At 44.3% G+C, this 15,594-nt stretch overlaps 1 protein-coding gene across 1 annotated transcript in view; it reads left to right on the top strand.

The window, feature by feature from the left end:
- The first annotated feature begins 4,072 nt into the window (after positions 1-4,072).
- SMAD3 (SMAD family member 3) overlaps positions 4,073-15,594 on the top strand; it is a 73,183-nt gene continuing 61,661 nt past the window's right edge. Inside the window, exon 1 of the mRNA XM_069866665.1 lies at positions 4,073-4,514. Within this exon, the coding sequence (XP_069722766.1) occupies positions 4,309-4,514 (206 nt within the window). The 5' untranslated portion in view covers positions 4,073-4,308. The remainder of the gene's footprint in view (positions 4,515-15,594) is intronic.

The raw sequence follows: 15,594 nt of genomic DNA, 5'->3' as shown, positions 1-15,594 counted from the left end.
TGAGCTTCAGAGGACGCCTCCTTATTTCTCAGGCTAATTTTACATTGTTCCTGAATCAAAGCCTAATTTTTCTCTTTGTGAAAGTGTTTAAACTCTGTTCCTAATCATTGATTGATCCTATTAATGAAGAAGGTATATAAAGATTAGTTTAGTAGTTGTTAGGGTGCTAGTATATTATTAAAAGTTTAAGAAACACAAGATAGCCATAAAGGGCATGGCTTTTATCTTCAAGTATACGAACCAAGTATATGGTTTTGTCACATTATGGCAGACTATATCTATCTATCTTTTTTTCTTCAGTAAGAACAAACTACAGCGAGTGAAGTCCCTGAACCTGTACTATGCCACAATCATACAAAGGCAATGATTTTTAAAAAGCAAAGAAAAAAATGTATCACAAATAAATGCACAAGCTTGTCCTGCCTAGTGGTGGCTTCCAAGACATCAGACATTTTGTAAACCAGCAAAAAGATCCAGACCATGCAAAACTGGGATGGTCCTGTCTCTTCCTGTTTAATTTTTCCACTATGAGAGTGTCCAAAACTCCCTGAAATAAAAGATTACTGTCTAGATGTTCAGAAAGTTATATTTTCATAGAACAGTTCATTCTGACAGGCAGGCACATAAACTGCTCCATAAAATGTCATGTCCCCCATCTTAAAAACTAATTTTACATCCCAAACACAATTTTTTATTTGTTGTCAGTAGTGTTCACAGTAGTACTGAGGCTCACAGTTTCAATCAGTGATTTAACTGCCTACATCTCATGGATGATACTGTGAGCAAGTGAGAACTGGTTCAGTGTAGTGTTTAGCAAATTCTGCTCACCCTTTTACTACTAAATCGCCATACAAGCATGAGCAAACCACTCTGCTCTTCCTCTCCTTCCCCTTATTTAAATGTACTCAATCACTTGTGATTTGACTGTAATAAAGTGAAAATTAGCTCATGAATATGTACAGAAAATTCTGGAAGCCCTGCTGAACTGAGGTCACAGCACAAATTCTGTGTGTAGAGATGAGATTTGAATGTTATTGCAAACTTTCTGGACGCATAAGTATGGAACGCTCCCCACAGTTTTCTAGCCAGAAAAGCCAGAAAGAAATGGATATGGTCCCCAGCAGAAATCTGCACTGACATCACCCTCGGATTTGCCAGGTCTGAGACAGTGTTCTTCTGGGCTGCTTCTAGTTGCAAAATGTTCTGGGCCAAGAGCTAGGGAAGCAGAAAAAGTTTACTTTAAGCTTCACCACATTTAAAATTGTAATAAGTGCTTATTTTGACATCAAAAATGTATCTAACTTCACCACCTGTCTTTCATTTGGTTCACATCTTCAAGTTATTCTCTAAAGTTGTGGGGAAAAAAAAATTTAATGAAAGTTCAGATTCTTAACTAATCACCACCTCTCAGGAACTAGATGTTTTCAGAAAATCACAAATGAACAGCAAGCCAGAGGCACTAGCATCAGTCAGAAATTTAGACATCCTGCTTTATGGGTAATTAGCATCAAATAGTTTTGCATTGCTTCAGAGGTATTGAGGAACTATTTCCTGAAATTACGTTGGGATCATCTACCGGGGTTCCACATCTTTGTACTTCAGGCATCCCAACCAAGGCAGGCAAAAACTGGGTCAGGGCAATGTGCCAAAATTTTAGTGGTGAGCCTCCAAAATTCAAGACACTTGGGGAATGCATGTTGGGGAATAATATGAGAATGCTGGAGGGAAAGAAAAGATAAAGGAGTATTTAATTTGTATCCATTATTGATATTCCAAAATTTGGTACTAGTGATTTGAACTAAAACGCACTGTTTGTTTCAAACCCCTGTGAAAACCACGCCAGTTGCCTCTGAGCCTCAGACACTGTCAGAGCCCATAGGTTTCTAACTTGCCACAAGGCAATCTGTATGGCTGGCTGCTTCGAATCCGCAGGCACGGGAAGTTTTTGGATGCCGGCTTTCGAGGATTCCCCCCACTGGGTTGCACTGGAACCTGGAATATGACAATGTGGGTTAGTGAGTACCTGTGTGTCCGTGAGCTGCTGAGCAGTCCCAGAGGCTTCTGATAGGTTGGAGAAAACTGGGAAGCAGATCTCTGCTTGAAACCTCAGAATTTGCGAGTTGGGTCCCCTGAAACTTTTAACCCTGGGTTCTGGGCAGCTGTTGCAGGGAACTGTGAAGCAGCTGGAGTCCCGAAACGTGGATGAGCCTCAGTGGAGGCACCTGGTAACTCTGCAGGTGGCCCCCAGCCTTCTTGCTGCTTGCCAGGCTGCCATACATGCCACTCAGCACTGTTTCAGGGTGGTTTATCAGAGCACTGAAGAGCTATGGTTTGTGTTTACACGTTTTTTAGGGCCTTGACACCCTTTTGGCTGGGGAGTGTGACAGGCCAGTCTGCCCAGCAACGGAAAGTGAGAAACTGGAAATTTACCTGGATGCCACCCTGAGTCAGCCAGACCCAAAGCATCTCTACAAAACACCTAGGTCTGAACAAACTGCCATCCTCTGACAAAAAGATTCCGTCTGAGAATTTCTGACCAGGTCTGGTAGTAAATGTCTCCAGGGTGTCATTTGTGCCTGATACAGGGCAAAACTTATTCGGGTACCTGGTACTTGGAATGGAAAGATGAGGGAATGGAACAGTAAATTAAAAGGGTTTGAAACAAAACCTGCTGATTGTCTGAGCACAACTGACCATGTTGTGTTTAACTATCTCTGTGTGGAAACACACCTTTCCACAGAGGAAACGGTCTTGGCTGGGGCTGCATCCATCCCACACTGCCTGAGGACCCTCTGTCCCTTCCCCTTATGGAGGGGGATTTTGTTGCTTGTGTTTATTTTTGTTGTCTCCCCTGGATGTGATTTATCCCAGGCACTGCTCTTAGCTTGTTTCTGGGCCCTTGTGAGCTAAAGGAGCCATGGGGAGACCTGGGGAACGCAGCTCTGGTAGGCAGAGCCCCAGCGCGGGGTTATGGGGCTCCTTCCCACCCTGCACTCTCAGGATCCACGGGTTTCGGTGCAGGGTGAGGGGGCTCTGTGGGTCTCAGTGAGGTGTGTGGGGACTCTGCAGGTCTCGGGGCAGGGTAAGGGTATTCTGCAGGGCTCTGTGGGTCTCTCAGTGCAGGGTGAGGAGTCTTTGTGGGTCTCAGAGCGGGGTGAAGGGTCTCAGTGGGTCTCGGTGTGGGGTGAGGGGTCTCTGTGGATCTCTCAGTGCAGGGTAAGGAGTTTGTGGGTCTCAGTGAGGGGTCTCTGTGGGTCTTGGTGCGGGGTGAAGGGTCTCTGTGGGTCTCGGTGTGGGGTGAAGAGTCTCTGTGGGTCTCTCAGTACAGGGTGAAGGGTCTCTGTGGGCCTCTTGGTGCAGGGTTAGGGGTATCCATGGGTCTCTCAGTGTGGGATGTGGGTCTCACTGAGTTGTGGGGGGCTCTGTGGGTCTCTCAGTGTGGGGTGTGGGTCTCTGTGGGTCCTGGTGAGGTGGGGGGGGCTCTGGGTCTCTTAGTGTGGGGTGAGGTGTGGGGGGCTCTGTGGGTCTCTCAGTGCGGGGTGGGGGGCTCTGTGGGTCTCTCAGTGTGGGGTGAGGAGTTTCCGTGGGTCTCGGTGTGGGGTGAAAGGTCTCTGTGGGCCTCTTGGTGCAGAGTGAGGGGTCTCCGTAGGTCTCTCAGTGCGGGGTGTGGGTCTCTGTGGGTCTCATTGAGTTGTGGGGGGCTCTGTGGGTCTCTCAGTGCAGGGTGTGGGTCTCTGTGGGTCTCTCGGCATGGGGTGTGGGTCTCTGTGGGTCTCATTGAGATGAGGGGGGCTCTGTGGGTCCCATTGAGTTGTGGGGGGCTCTGTGGGTCTCTCAGTGCGGGGTGTGGGTCTCTGTGGGTCCTGGTGAGGTGTGGGGGGCTCTGTGGGTCTCCCGGCGCGGGGTGAGGTGCGGGGGGCTCTGGGGGCGATCCCCGCGCCCCGAGGGCAGCTGGGGGGCTGCGGGGAGCGGGGGGTGAAGCGGAGTTGCCGGCGGGCCGCCCGCCTCCCCGCCCTCCCCTCGCGGCGTGAGGGAGCGCGTTTGGGAGGGAAGGAGAGGGGGTGGAAGCCGGGCCGGGGCGGCCAGCGAGCAATTTGCATGAGAGACAGACTGGGAATGAGCTGGAGTGGGCGCCTCTCCGCGCGCACAGAGAGGGGGTGGAGGAGGAGGAGGAGGGAGCTGCCGCCGAGCAGCGGCGAACTCCGGGTAAAGTTTGGTGCCGAGGTCCCGAGGAGCTGAGGCGGCGCCGGGGCCGAGCCCGGGGCCGGGCTTTGTGCTGCCGGAGCGGGGGGCGAGCGCCGAGCCAGCATGTCCTCGATCCTGCCGTTCACTCCTCCCATCGTCAAGCGGCTGCTGGGCTGGAAGAAAGGGGAGCAGAACGGGCAGGAGGAGAAATGGTGCGAGAAGGCGGTGAAGAGCCTGGTGAAGAAGCTGAAGAAGACGGGGCAGCTGGACGAGCTGGAGAAAGCCATCACCACGCAGAACATCAACACCAAGTGCATCACCATCCCCAGGTAGCGCGGGGCGAGGAGAGAGGCGAGGCGGGGTTCCAGCCATCCCCCCCCGGTTTTTTTTTTGGATGCTCACGGGGTCCCCCCACCTTCTCGGGGTGCCTGGTGGCCCCACGGAGGCCTCGGTGGCCCCAGCGGAGGCTCCGCTCGCCCCGGGGACTCGGCAGGGCTGGGCTCTCGCTCCTCGCCGAGCGCCCCGACCTGGCTCTGCCTGGAGCTTAAAAAACAAACAAAACCACACACACACACAGAAACCGAACAGCGACCGAAGGGGGTTAGTGCCTCGTTACGAGAAGGGAGGAAAGTCTTGGGCATCCCCATCTAGCGGGACGTGTCCTTGCCCGTCTCAGGGAGGTTGGAGCTGGATGGTCCCTAAGGTCCCTTCCAACCCAAACTGTTCTACGATTCTGGAGTCGTGGGGGATGGAGAGGAGAAAATACCTTCAGCCGAGATTAAAAAAAGAAAGAAAGAAAAAAAAAAATGTTAGAAGCGCTCTGGAGTGCAGTTATTGAGGATACTCGCATGGCCGAAAGTTTCAGTGTGTTCCCCAGTGCTGTTACATTCAGATTTTCTTTTGATTAACGTACCAGGAAAATGGGTTTGTTTGGGTTACTGGGGTTTTTCCACGCTAGCTGGGCAGATAGGGCTCTGAAGAGGGGATTTGGAGCCCCGCTGTGCATGTGTTTTCAAATTACTTTTTAAATCGGGAATGCAAATGGCATAGCTGAAGGGGGTTGTTTGGAGAGCAGAGAAAGTGAGGGTGAATAGAACTTTTTTTTCTTATTTTTTGGATTAACATGGATTTTTTTTTTTACCCTCAATTCTTAGATCAGTCCATGACACCACTACGAATAATACAGGATATATATATATAAAAATAACCCATCTAAGAAAAATTTTACAAAGAACATGTATATAAGCAACCCATCTAAGCAAATTTCCAAGTAACTTTCAAATAGCTGACCACAAGCCGTGTTTTCTTGCTGGAGATATGTTGATTTCTGCGAGCTCAGCCAGATGACTGCTGGTTCTGTTACTGATTGTTGTTTCAGGGTGCTTTTTTTTTTTTTAAACAAAGGCCAAAGTTCATCCCAAATATTTGAATGCTGCATAATTGTATGCTTCTGCGTGAGTAGATATCTGTGTGTGTGTATTCATGCTTCTCTCGCGCGCAAACAAATGTATGCTTTCTTGGTTGTCAGAATGATTTAATATGCAGTAGCTAATACAAAGCAGCATCTGTTGCATGAAAAAGTGGAACAACTAGCTTAGAAATGTGGGTATTTGGAGCTTCTAAAATTTTCTTCCAACAATCATAGTGTTTTCTTTAAAGGAAAAATAAAGTCCTTATCTTTTTGTCGTTGAGCGATCGTGGCTAAGATTTTGGCCAGCAGTGCAAATAGATCTCTCAGCCTTTGTTAGAGTTACTCTGGAATCGCCTAGTTGAAGCAAAAATCAAAACCTGTAGAGCTACCACCTGATACAAATGCCTTAAACCCTATATTTTCAGTTTCTTGGTAAGCGGAGTGCTTTCCACATAGATAATACCCTGTTTAAACCACTTCCATGAAAATTTTACCATTTCAAAAGAAGAAAATGACTTGAGCAGCCCTCCTGATGTGACCCGGGTATTGTGTCTAGCTGAGGTGGACCTGTTAGGGAGCAGAACATGAAGCCTTTTGGTACTTCTTTTACTAGTAACAAGGTGGTTTAGATAAGGGAGGAATGTTTTGACATTTTATGATTTAAAGGAAGCAAAGAGGTGAGTGAAGTACTTTTAATTTAGAGAGATAATTTTAAAGCTTGAAAATAAGCAACAACGCGAGGAGATGTCACAAGTCATAAATATTATCACCTCCAGAGATTGTCCTGGCTGTTCCTACTGTGCCAAAGTGAATGCCTGTTTCTCCTAGACCTTGCTCTTTTAAAGGAAATCTGTGCAGAAATTAAAACATTTTGTGTTCACTTATGACAGAGCCTGGATGCTGCAGATCTTAAACCTGGATATGGGAGTAGTGTCAGCATATTTTGATGGTATCTCCTTATGCCTCAGCACTCATTTCTAAACACGACACTTCATGTGTTCTTTTATTATTGTTCAGCATGTATCTTACAGAGCCCCAAATGAGGGTGGTTAGATTTGTTTGTGCTGGGCCCTCTGCAGCAGCAGCATACTGAGAGGTTAATGTCCGTGTATCAGAGACTGGGGAATGGCAGGGAAATGTGAAATAGCTCGTCTAGAAGTCAGTGGCAGAGCTTGACCAGGCCTTGTGATTTTAAGAGCTGTGTCTTCTCCGAACTGTGCTTTTTGTCCAAATGTATCTGGTAATCTGATTATCCTGTCATTTGAAATTAGCATTTGCAAGACAATTTTAGTATAGTTTAGTTTGATTGTTTTCATTTTAAATAACTCTCTATATATCTTTTTGCTGTTTAGACAAATAAGTATATTGGGGGGAAAAAAACATCATTAAGGATTAAATTTTGTCCTGCATTGTCTGTCATGCATCAGGAGAATGAATTACAGTGGAGCTATGCCAGTGATGTCTCTGGCCCAGCAGGAGTAGGGTGAGGCCAAAATTAGCTGTTGTATCCATGAGATGAAGCAAGTTTCAGATGTAAAAGTGTTTGAGCTTTGCAGAAACATTGCTCACATGAATCAGGGCAACATGACAAATTGTTGTAATGATCAGGTGGGATTGGTTTAAGAAAGAACAAGAAGAAAATAATTTTTGCTGTAGGGCTAATACCAAGTTTATTCCTGCTGTCATCTTTATCTACTTGGAACTGGAGGTACACATGCTACATTCTATCTCCTGCTGGATTATTAAGCAATCAATAGCTTATTTGCTTGTGTGTTTGTTCAGCATGTATTACTTTCCATTGTGACAGACACCTCAGGCCCCAGGTTTTCTATTGGCGTGACCTGTGTTGGACAGCAAAAGACTGGAGAGACTTTGAAGGATTTCAGTGTACTGTTCTACTGGCAGGAGTTTTCCTTCTTGTTTTTTTTCTGCTGAAGCAGGAAGTAATTTCCACCTGAAACACCTGCCAGTCTCAGACCATCTGATTGCTGCTCGTGCTGTGGTTATGGGTGCTCTGGTGCTCGACTGAATGGCTGTTGAGAGGAGCAACCTTCCTCCTCGCCTGGCACATTGCTGCCAATGGCCACCCTCCTCCAGAAGGGAGCTGCTTTTAAACCTATGGGACTGTGCTGGTGGGCTTTGGTGTCAGGAGCTGACCTAGTGTGTGGTAGCAAGCTAGGTCTGCATGACAGTTTTCATACTGTGTTGGGTGATAAAGTCAAAGACGTACATTCTTTCACCGTTAAAGTGTATCTTGTGTAGTAGCGGCATTGATGAAAGCCCAGCTTTCAGGATGGGCACTTTTATCCCTTTTCAGACAAGCTTGACATAGTGTGCTGTTCACACATACTACAGCACAGCCACGTGGCTGACTTTGCAGCCTCTCTGCTTTGCTCTGGGAGCAAACTTGGGGCTGTTCCAGCTGCTACCAGAATTCTTGAATTTTTGATAGCTCTCTGCTTTAGAGATGGAGTACAGCAAGCATGGAATCTGATGGCAGCGAAGCCTCCAGCTGACATCACCACGTACTTCATCCCTGGGTGAAGAGCAATGAGTTTCTTGCACTGTTCCTGTTCTGAAGAGGGGCCATACTGTGCACCTGACAAACCACCAGCATTTTGTCTTGGAAATAAAGGGCATTAGGCTGAACCACGATGAGCATTTAACTCTTAACCTATAGAGGGGTCTGAATTGCACGAACACATGATGAGCACTTAGTAATTTCTTAAAGCTGTATGGTATGTATAGTCTTGCTGAAATGGGATGAGATGGTAAATGCTTTGCTTCAAGAGCTTTAGTGGTGCTACGCGTAGCAAGACACAACTCTCATTACGTTTTGTATTATACTTGCATATGCTTATTTTTCTTTTGAACCTATTACTGTATTAATGTTTTTTTGTATTACCAGTGGTTTTAGGGGAGCCAGGATTCTTGCATGTAAGGATCACCTTCTTTTAAGTGGTGGTTTTTTTAATTTAGAAAATAGTTTTGTAGAGAGGTGGGTGTTATTTCTTGTGGAACTTATCAGATAAGAATAGACTGTACCAACTGAAATGGAGACTTGGCACATTTGCTTTTTAAAAGCAGCAGAACAAGGTATTCCTTAAGTTATTTCCATCTTGGTGGGGAAAAGCAGGAATAAGATGTAGGTGATTTTTAGGAACATCTTGGTTATGAACATACATTTTGTGGTGTTAGTAGTTGACCACACAATGTTTACAAGAATTGTCCGTGTTCCTAGGATTGCCCTGTTACCAGGAAAATACAAAACCTGTAAGTACAGCAAGTGGCAGAGGCTGTCTGCAAGGCTATGAGGTATGGTCTCTAGAGACGGGTGCCCATCTGGCTTCAGTAATAAGGAAAGGGCCAGTCAGTTTTGTGTGTCCATGCGAAAATGTGTATATTTTTTTAATGCAAATTTTAGACCACCTTGGTTTTGATTTGGCCTGTCCATGTAGTCAGGAGCTTTAATATTGCAGAGACTTGTTTAAGAGTGTCTGAACTTCAGATGAGATAGGTGTAACTTTCCTGCTACAAAACTGTGTGTAGTGACCTGTGCACTGACCTAGCTTTATGGGCAGCTTTTACAGCCCTGTCCCAAGCTTTGCGCTGCCCCAGCTCTGCTGCTGGCGGTGCCCGCGTGAGCTGGCTTGTCTGTGGTGGTGAGAGCTGCAGGGCAGGCACTGCTCTCCCAGTCTGCTTGCAGCTAGCTTGTGTGGCATTCCTGTGACTTTGCAGGTCAGGTCTACAGGTGAAAATGCACTAAGTCAGTCAGCACAGGCCTTTTGTCAGGTGTAATTTCTGCCCACAGAAAGCACCTGTCCTACTTGTCCGTCAACACCTTTCTCATTTCCTCCTTGTCATCTCCCCAGAGGTCAACCCCCCACTCCCTCCAGGCACAGAAGTTTCTGCCCCTCCAGCTTCTTCTCTTGCCCTTGCATCAGAGTTACTGCCTCTGGTACTAGCCTGGATAACAGCATTTGCAGTTGGCTTCTAGTCCGCACTGTGCCATTTTAGAAACTGAAATGCTTCTGTCAAGCTAAAGCAGCAATGTTGACACAGCCAATTAGGGAGCAACTCTACATTCGGATATGTTGGCAGAGATGAAAAACATGGGGAAAGGAGGGTGGTAAGGGGAGAAAGCGTTGTCCAGCATTGCAGCCCCTTCCATCCAAGTAGTTGCTCCTGGAACAGCATGTCAGACCCAGCATTTAGTAAGGCATCTTAAATTCTTAGCCTCTATGTCAGCAGCCAATACAATTCAAATCCTTTTGTCAATATATATATATATATTTCCTCCCCCCCCCCCCCCGCCCCGAGATGTGCAGGCTAACTAACATTTTGTGTGGTAAAACTCTGACTTGAAGGACAACACAGCGATGCCTATATGGACCATTGATAGGCAAAGGGGAAAGAATGTATTTTGTTATTTGTTGAGATAGTTTCAAATATTAGTATCTCTGCCTTCTTTTCTTCCCCACTTTCTCAAGTAACTAAAATAGTTAAAATAGCTTCTGAAAGGACTCATAAGATTCTCATTATATTGTGTAGTAAGTGTCGAATCTTTTTGAAATAAAAATTTTAAAATGGTTGCTTAACTTTTATAGTATTAGGAAAAGACCTTGAACATTGCAGTCATTTAAATATAATGAGAAATAAATGCAAAGAATTGATGAAATCAAGAAATGCACACTGTATGGGATTATCACATCAGGGATCCAATTAAAATGAGCTCTTCTAATAAATATTGGTTTAATAATGTAAACTTGTGATCACTATGTTTTCGCAACAAAAATAAAATTAACAAGATTTAATGGACTGAGCAGCCATTAATTTTCACTTGTTAATTTATTAGGAGCTTCTAATGCTGTTACATGCACAATAAGGCCATTATCCTGCATGAGCTACTTTTTGAAATAAATAGGGCCAAACAGTGCTTGAATTAAATTGAAATAAGATTTTATTCCCAAATTATCTTTCTCTGGCTTTTATTTTTTTATTATTATTATTATTTTTTCTGGTTTTCCTCTGTTGAGTGCAATTAAATTTTCAGGGATGGGATGCAGCACTCTCTTCCAATAAGGTTTATGAATAGTCTTAATTAACTTTTGTCCTTGTCTGCTTTGATGTGCTGTGTAAAAGGTTTTTTTTCCAGCCCAAAGCTGATTGGCAGTGAAGAGAGCAGGCAGGAGTGAGGGGAATAAAGACAGGGCAAAGGTTCTTGTCCAGGCACTCGGATTCTAGTAGGATGATTCCACCGAGCTTAGCAAATGTTTGCTAATTGCGTTTTGTTACATGTGACTTGAGTCCAAACATAAAGACAAGAAAGTTGTTAATAACTGGGCTCTTGTCCTTGTCACTTGGTGGCACAACTTTCTTTGTAACTGACAATACAATAATATGTCAATTATTGCTGTCAGTACTACTTTTAAAGAAGTTTTGAAGCCTTTTAGACCTGTTCCTCATTCGTTCCCGCATCTCTTCAACGTCACAGTTAGAATGGTGGGATTTGCCCTTGGGCAAGCAGGAAAGTTTGATTGCTACTGTTACTGACTCTGTAGAAACAGAATGCAAAGCCAGAGCTCACTCTGTATTAAAGGTCTGATCCTTCAGAAGCATAGGTCACACACAGTTGTGAGCAGGAATGAGCTTCTTGTGCATAGGAATAGAAGCTCTGTTAAAAAAAAAAAAAAAAAGAGGGGTAACCCTTATCATCAGAAGAGCCCAGCCAAGTAAGAAGTAATAACACCCTGCTGCTTAGAGGGTCACCCAGTAATAATGTGAGGTCCAGAATAGGAAATCTTTGTTGTCAGCTAAGAAGCCCGTTAAACCTAAGCTGCTGTAGCTACACTATTTCAGGTATCTGAATTTACTTATGTAGCAACAAAGCAGGTTTCTCTGTCCTGTATGGCTGTGTGGTGCAGACAGACTTTAGGCTATTCCAAATGAGTAGGTCAGAAAATCTGTGGGATTGTGTGCCTCAGCAGTTGCTCCAAGTATTGAACCATCATTCCTTTCTCTGCAGTGAAGAATGTCCACGTGAGCAGGCTTTACTCAGCATGAGCAATAGTTGTTGAGACTGGCCTTGCTTACATCAAGAACACGCTTGTGAAGCAGCAGTTGTTGGTGAATAGAAGCAGCACTGGGGAAAGGACTTGGAGAAACACAGAGAGAAAGTATTAGTTATTTGTTGTGCGGTTGGTTCTTCAACCTGCTTGTGTTCAGAATCGTGCTGTTCCATGAGGATTTGATTGCATTTTTTAAGTATTAGGAGCTGCAGTTTATGTGGACGACATGATGAAATTATAGATCTAATTGGGGAACCTCATGAAAGAATTTACTTAACAATCCAGCAAAACCTACCTGTTAGACATACAGCCTGTGTAAGCCTAGGAAAGGTGAATAGGTGATCTTGATAACTCTTTTTTTTTTTTTTGCTAGAAATACCTTTACAGCTTGCTTGCTGCTCGTTGCTGAGGTTATGAGGGTAGAAAAGTTGCATGTTTCAGGTAGTTGTGTGGCTGGGATTTGTGTGTGCCTGCTGTGTCCTTGGGCACCTGCATGCTCACCGCAGATGGGCTATGTGCCTGACCCTGTGAATGGGAGCACCTGCTTTTCGATCTCTGGAGGAATGTGCATCAGTTTACAGAAGGTGAAACTGGGAATCCTTGAGAGATGACTAAAGGGGGCAAGATTTCAGGAGAGTCTGTCTGCCTGGGGCCCTTAATTCCTGCAGGCTTTAGGGTCCTTGGGAAGGAGAGTCTCAGGGATGAGGTATTAGGTAAGCAAAGCATCCTTTGCTTACTTCATAATTTGTAGTTATCTAATCAGAAAATGTCATTAAACTTTGGCTTACAAGTTGTGTCATAGGAAATGTTGGAGATTAGCTTTGAACTGGTGACGTCCATTAACCGTAACACAGTCTTTTGAGAAAAGGAAGTTGAAACAGAAATTTCCTCCTTTGTGGTGAAGTTGCAGCCAGCAGTGGTTCAGTGATGGATGCTGATACTGACTCTGCCTTTTCATAATAAAAGGGGAAAAGCTTTGTCCTTCCTGTTCTTTTTGATGGAACATGAGAAGAGAAATTCCCTTACTTGTCACAGATGTAGAACAGTTAAAATTCACAAAAATATTGGGCTGAGGAGAAGACATGTATGGAACATGAGAATGTGTCTCTGTTTTTGTGTTGGATGTGTAACTGTTTTTGCTTTATCTACTTAACAGCTAGGGAACACTTTTTTCCCCAATTTCCTTTCCTCCATAACTGGATTTTAAGCGATGCTGTGTGGGAAGACCTGACTATAAGCACCTTTAGTTTTGTTGCACTCAGAAAGACCAGATGTGGGTTTTTTTTCATAGAGATACAAAGTCTGTGGTTTCCATACATGTGGAAGCGTACAGAAACATCCTTTTCTTCATATTATTTGTTGAACAAATTGTTGTTTCCCATGAGTAGATGCATAGCCTATTTGTAGCATAAGTGTAACAGCATTTGAAAAATTGTATCGGTGTTTTAAAAGCAGTCTTTGCCTAAAAGAAAGGTTAATAAGCTGCTAGAGTCTGAGTCTTACCCCACACTTTTGCATTTGTGTAATTACCTACATTCTGGTAAATCTACTTCTGATTTACATGCGAATGAAAGGAGAGTCAAGCCAGCACAAGGAAGCAGTGAACTGAAAATGGAGGGTAGAGGTGTTTGTATGTTGAATATTATCCATTTTTCTCTTTTAAATTCAGGGCTTTGGGGGGCCTCTGTGGGTCCTTTGCAGAACTTGAAGCTTGCCCAGCAGAGCCTGTGAGACCCCAGGGCTCCAGTCTCATGAAGGCTGGACTTGTCAGCCCTGGGCTGGAGAACTGGCAGGAAGCCAGGCAGGACGTAGCTGCAAGTTTGTTAAAAATGAGGCTTCTTTGCAAGGCATTTCGTTTTTCAGAGGAGCTCTGTCTCATGTTTCTTTGAGGGTTTTCTGGTGGGCACTAGCCTGGCTTGGCAGCGGCCCTCCCTGCTTTGTAGCTGAGATGCCACTGGCGCTGGGCTCGGCATTGGCAGTGGCTGACCCCCTCCCTGTGCAGAATGCAGCAGTTGGCTGTTCTCATTGTGAGTATTTTTTTTTCTTTTTCTTTTATTTTTTTAGTCATTTTTAACCAGCTTGCATGGAAGCACTTAGAATGTGCTTCTCTCACAGTGCCCCTTCCCACCTCCTATGCCACCCAGCCATACCACTGCAGGTAGGAGTAGAGGTTTCCTCTGGCATGGCCTGTGTAGAGCCTACCCGTAATTACAGGTCTTGAACTCAGAAGAGCACAAGGTCTGCTAGTAACGTCTGTGCCTGCTTTCTTCCCCTTGGTCAGCAGCCTGTTGGAGGAAAGGTCTAGAACAGTTATTGATCTTGGCCTGGAACCTTACAGCAGAACTCCAGTGAGCTCTGGAGATCTCTCATTAATTACCTTTTAAGAGTTTCACTGGCTTGGAATGGTGAAACTTGTGTATGATTTGGCTAATCTTTATCTATATCTGCTTCTTTGGCCTAAATTTACCTGACGTACTGAATATAAGCTTCCCCAGGAGTCCAAGCTATCTTACTGGCCTGACTCATTGCTGATTTCTGTTCAAAATGCTGCTTTTTTTTTTTTTTTATAGCCAATCTCTTCAGAAGGTGGCTGTTAGGATGGTGGAAAGTGGAACCCAGCTGTTCAGAACCACTGCATTAGAAACAAGCTTTACAAAACTAATACATCTAAATAAAAAAAAATAAAAAATAGGTAATCGCTGTCTGACTATCAAAGCTAATGCTACTTTACAGCTGATTTCTGTTACCAATAAAAGTCTGCTGGCATTCTGCAAACTGTTTTGAGCTTTGCTCTCTATTAGATGCCATGTGTAATTTCGGCTGAAGCTTTTTCCCAAAGCTGGTTTTGCTTGTTTGGTAGAAGTCTATGGTGAAAGTTGACTTGTAGAGTTGCAATTGCGTATTTGTTTTTCCCAGTCATAACTGAATTAAGATAGGTTTTCACCTGTGGATTACTGTGTAATGAATGTACATTGTGGTTAGGGAAGACTGAAAACCTCCCTTTTTCTTCTGTACAATGTAACGTTAAGCAAGATGTTTAACCTACTTGTACCTCACTCTTAACTATCTAGCAAATACGGTACTTGCCTCCCAAGAAAGTCAGAGAATTTAATAACAGTTGTGAAAAGCTGTCAATATCTGGAGAGGTAGCTGTTTCAAACTCCAATACCCTGCTGCTTGGAAAGCTTTTTGCGGCCGTTCAGCATCTCATTCCTCAGTTTGAATGTTGAAGTTTGAATGGAAACTTTCTGAGAAAACACGTAGGTGCTACGTCAGTGAGAATATTAGAATTCCATAGATGTTTAGTGGTAAACTTTAAGTGGGTTTGCATAATGTTTATCTATTCATCTTTGTGCTGGTACCTCCTGCACACATGGAGTATTTTGACTGGTTGATACACATTATACCACAGTGGTCTGCTACTGAGCTGAAGTTTGAAGTTTGTTAGTCCAGGGGAAACACTATATGTGCAGCCTTGTGTTTTCATTTAAGTGATTGTATATAAACATATGTGAATTTAACGCCATCCAAACACAGAATGTTAAATGAAATAAAAGCCTGTCTGTCACACAATTGTGCTGTTGCTAGTGGACTTCTAAAACCATGACTCAGTGTAACACAAGCTGCAAACCTAACCATTTCCATACCTATCACCGTGTCTTTTACTGAATATTTTGGCAGAGACTGAGTGTACTGGGCAATCACATATATTTGCTTTAGAACTCCTTTGCATTTGAAGACTTCTGGTGAATTGTTCCAAGAGAGATGACTGAAAACTAATAGCTGGCCATCTGGCTGGAAACAACATTATTAATTAAGCTTTCTCTTTTAAATAATTTACAAGCTTGAAATAAATGCTCTTTTCAAAGGTATTGAAGCAAGCTGAAATTTGCTTTCTTGCTGGGGAAACAGTGCATTTAATGTTATCTC

This window comes from Phaenicophaeus curvirostris, chromosome 12, assembly GCF_032191515.1.
Source record: "Phaenicophaeus curvirostris isolate KB17595 chromosome 12, BPBGC_Pcur_1.0, whole genome shotgun sequence".
In the NCBI taxonomy this organism is placed as follows: Eukaryota; Metazoa; Chordata; class Aves; order Cuculiformes; family Cuculidae; genus Phaenicophaeus; species Phaenicophaeus curvirostris.
This window is presented reverse-complemented; position numbering and strand designations above follow the sequence as displayed.